A 4,000-nucleotide genomic window follows, 5' to 3' on the forward strand; every position below is an offset into this window, starting at 1 on the left:
AATGACTCACTCAAGATGTACTTGTTTCATTACTGGATGAATCAGCGTTCTTGAACGAATCTCTTGTATGATTCAAAGACAAATACAGCCACCTACTGGCGTAACAATGTAATCGATAAACCTTCATTTAAAGTGTGAAATTACTTTCAAAAGGTGATTTACTCTATTTTAATCGCTACCATACACATCGTACACCGTTTTTATCTGAACTATAAACTTTTATCCCAGTACTTCTGTGATTTCAATGTTTGTAACAGAAATAATGATACTGTGTGGCTGAAAAGACTGTGAAGCGGTTTCATTCATGACAAACAGCTGCTGTCTTTAGGTCAGCGGCAGCACGAACGCAGATTTAAATGTTCAAATCACACTGATGTGATCGTACGCTGCACGGACGAACCAAGTGATCACAACATTGATCGCACACATCAAAGGTTGAGGAATGAAAGACGGATCATTGTGGTTTAAGAATAGAATCACGTTGGTGTTTGAATTGTCTTCGCGAACGTTAACGATCTATTAGATTAAAGTGCTTTGTCATGTTGGTGGTGACACCTCTCTTGCAACATGTTTAGCTATCACAGATATTATACTTGGCTTTTTTGGCTTCTGATTGCTAATGTAGCCAAACTTTGGTCCTGGCAGAAGAAAAAAAAAGCGCATAGGAATCGATAGGCGGAATCTAAATTTTTATTTGACAACAAGTATCCGATTCTGGAATCGGAATTGATTTTCGATTCCCAACCCTAGTCCTCTGTCAAAGTAAAAGTCATCTTCCGACTAGGGGTGTGCGATATTGACAAAAAATTATATCGCGATATTTTCTGGGATTTTATCGATAACGATAATTAGACGATATTTTGCTGAGTGTGTTATTGTGCTGGTATCTTAAGAATGTTTTTTGCAAAATACTCGATAATGTCAAATCGCACATCGTTAAAACAACAATTACGATATTATCGCAGACGGTATATATCGCACACCCCTACTTCCGACAGGAGAAAATATTGACCAATCATTTAAAGAGTGCCAAATATCGGCCGATATATCGGTCGAACATTGCTTTCTAGTCAATATGTGCACCTGTCAAAGGTCAGATCTAAAACATGAATGTGTAATGCAGGAGGTGCGTGAGACTCGCCAGCGTCGTGAGAAGCGCATGGTGGAGGTGGACTCGGGCATGCAGCATGACTACGAGTTCAAGCTGGCGCAGGCGCTGCAGGATCTGCGCAGACAGCACGAGGAGCAAGTGCAGATCTACAAGGACGAGCTGCAGCATACCTTCAAGGCCAAAGTCAGAAATGCTAGATTCACAAATAAAGCCGCTGTTTGGAAACGTGGTTTGTTTGCGAACTTAAAATCTTCTCTCTGCAGCTGGATAACGCCAAGGTGTCGTCTGACATGAACGATAAGGCAGTGCTCACCGCCCGCGAGGAGCTCCAGGAAGCTCACATGAGGATCGAGGGCCTGAGCTATCAGCTCAGCGCCCTGCAGAAACAGGTACGTACGGCCTGCCGTGTCCTAAATGAAGCTACAGCATCTTCATTCATATTACTTGGCATGCTAGTTCCTGTGAATGTTCTAATCAATAATGTATGCTTGGGTTTTAGGGTGAATGTTGCTAGTGACGTTAAAGTAGTTTTATGACTCAAATTCAGCGTACTACATTGCAGCATGTACTTTATTAGGCAGGATTTGGCCAGTGTTTCCATAAAACAGGGCTCGACAGTAACGTTTCGCTCACATATGCTTCTATGGGTCTTTAAAAATTTTTTTTTAAAGGTTTAAGAAGTTAAAATGATTTAAGTAATTTAAATATTAATTTTGATAATGACTTTTTTTTTTACATTTTACATTATTCGTATAACTAATTAAAAAAATATTTTATGGTTTTATGTAATATAATTTATAACATTATTTTCATATCTTTTTATTTTGTTAAATGTATAGCTTTTATTATTATTACTATTATTAAGTAATTTAAATTTATAAATATCTTAAATGGCCTAACAAATGTTATATTTATCCAATTAAGAGGTCTTAAAAATTGTGGATAGAGAAACAGGAATCCTGATACAACTTAATGTTGATTTCATGAAATATAGTAGTATTAAATTAATAGTGAGTTGGGGGCCAACCCTAGCCCTGCGTTAATTGCGTTAAATATTTTTAATGCGTTAAACACAAAATTCATCGCATGCGCTAATTTTGACAGCACTGATACAGTGGGTACGGAAAGTATTCAGACCCCCTTAAATTTTTCACTCTTTGTTATATTGCAGCCATTTGCTAAAATCATTTAAGTTAATTTTTTTTCCTCATTAATGTACACACAGCACCCCATATTGACAGAAAAACACAGAATTGTTGACATTTTTGCAAATTTATTAAAAAAGAAAAACTGAAAAATGCTCAGTATTTAGTAGAAGCACCCATTTGATCTAATACAGCCATGAGTCTTTTTGGGAAAGATCCAACAAGTTTTTCACACCTGGATTTGGCGATCCTCTGCCATTCCTCCTTGCAGATCCTCTCCAGTTCTGTCAGGTGGGATGGTAAACGTTGGTGGACAGCCATTTTTAGGTCTCTCCAGAGATGCTCAATTGGGTTTAAGTCAGGGATCTGGCTGGGCCATTCAAGAACAGTCACAGAGTCGTTGTGAAGCCACTCCTTCGTTATTTTAGCTGTGTGCTTAGGGTCATTGTCTTCTTGGAAGGTAAACCTTCGGCCCAGTCCGAGGTCCTGAGCACTCTGGAGAAGGTTTTCGCCCAGGATATCCCTGTACTTGGCCGCATTCATCTTTCCCTCGATTGCAACCAGTCGTCCTGTCCCTGCAGCTGAAAAACACCCCCACAGCATGATGCTGCCACCACCATGCTTCACTGTTGGGACTGTATTGGACAGGTGCCTGGTTTTCTCCACACATACCACTTAGAATTAAGGCCAAAAAGTTCTATCTTGGTCTCATCAGACCAGAGAATCTTATTTCTCACCATCTCGGAGTCCTTCAGGTGTTTTTTAGCAAACTCCATGCAGGCTTTCATGTGTCTTGCACTGAGGAGAGGCTTCCGTCGGGCCACTCTGCCATAAAGCCCCGACTGGTGGAGGGCTGCAGTGATGGTTGACTTTCTACAACTTTCTCCCATCTCCCGACTGCATCTCTGGAGCTCAGCCACAGTGATCTTTGGGTTCTTCTTTACCTCTCTCACCAAGGCTCTTCTCCCCCGATAGCTCAGTTTGGCCAGACGGCCAGCTCTAGGAAGGGTTCTGGTCATCCCAAACGTCTTCCATTTAAGGATTATGGAGGCCACTGTGCTCTTAGGAACCTTAAGTGCAACAGAAATTTTTTTGTAACCTTGGCCAGATCTGTGCCTTGCCACAATTCTGTCTCTGAGCTCTTCAGGCAGTTCCTTTGACCTCATGATTCTCATTTGCTCTGACATGCACTGTGAGCTGTAAGGTCTTATATAGACAGGTGTGTGGCTTTCCTAATCAAGTCCAATCAGTATAATCAAACACAGCTGGACTCAAATGAAGGTGTAGAACCATCTCAAGGATGATCAGAACAAATGGACAGCACCTGAGTTAAATATATGAGTGTCACAGCAAAGGGTCTGAATACTTAGGACCATGTGATATTTCAGTTTTTCTTTTTTAATAAATCTGCAAAAATGTCAACAATTCTGTGTTTTTCTGTCAATATGGGGTGCTATGTGTACATTAATGAGGAAAAAAAATTAACTTAAATGATTTTAGCAAATGGCTGCAATACAACAAAGAGTGAAAAATTTAAGGGGGTCTGAATACTTTCCGTACCCACTGTAAATAACTTGCCCTAAGGGCAAGTTATTTGTTTTTCAATTTTTTATTTATTATTTATTTATTTTTGCCCTACGGGCAAGTTATTTATTTTTCATTGGCTCAAGTTAAAAAAATATAGATGTGAATCATTACCAAAAAAATTTTTTAATTGGATGAATGAAACATTTTTTTCAGTGTA

The 4,000-nt window shown here is 39.5% G+C and overlaps 1 protein-coding gene across 1 annotated transcript in view; it reads left to right on the plus strand.

Moving 5' to 3' along the window:
* LOC107744643 (lamin-B2-like) overlaps positions 1-4,000 on the plus strand; it is a 21,671-nt gene that overhangs the window by 9,993 nt on the left and 7,678 nt on the right. Inside the window, exons 5-6 of the mRNA XM_016558447.1 lie at positions 1,124-1,294; positions 1,375-1,500. Of these exons, the coding sequence (XP_016413933.1) occupies positions 1,124-1,294; positions 1,375-1,500 (297 nt within the window). The remainder of the gene's footprint in view (positions 1-1,123; positions 1,295-1,374; positions 1,501-4,000) is intronic.

This window comes from Sinocyclocheilus rhinocerous, unplaced genomic scaffold, assembly GCF_001515625.1.
Source record: "Sinocyclocheilus rhinocerous isolate Xijiao unplaced genomic scaffold, SAMN03320098_v1.1 scaffold47, whole genome shotgun sequence".
Lineage (NCBI taxonomy): Eukaryota > Metazoa > Chordata > Actinopteri > Cypriniformes > Cyprinidae > Sinocyclocheilus > Sinocyclocheilus rhinocerous.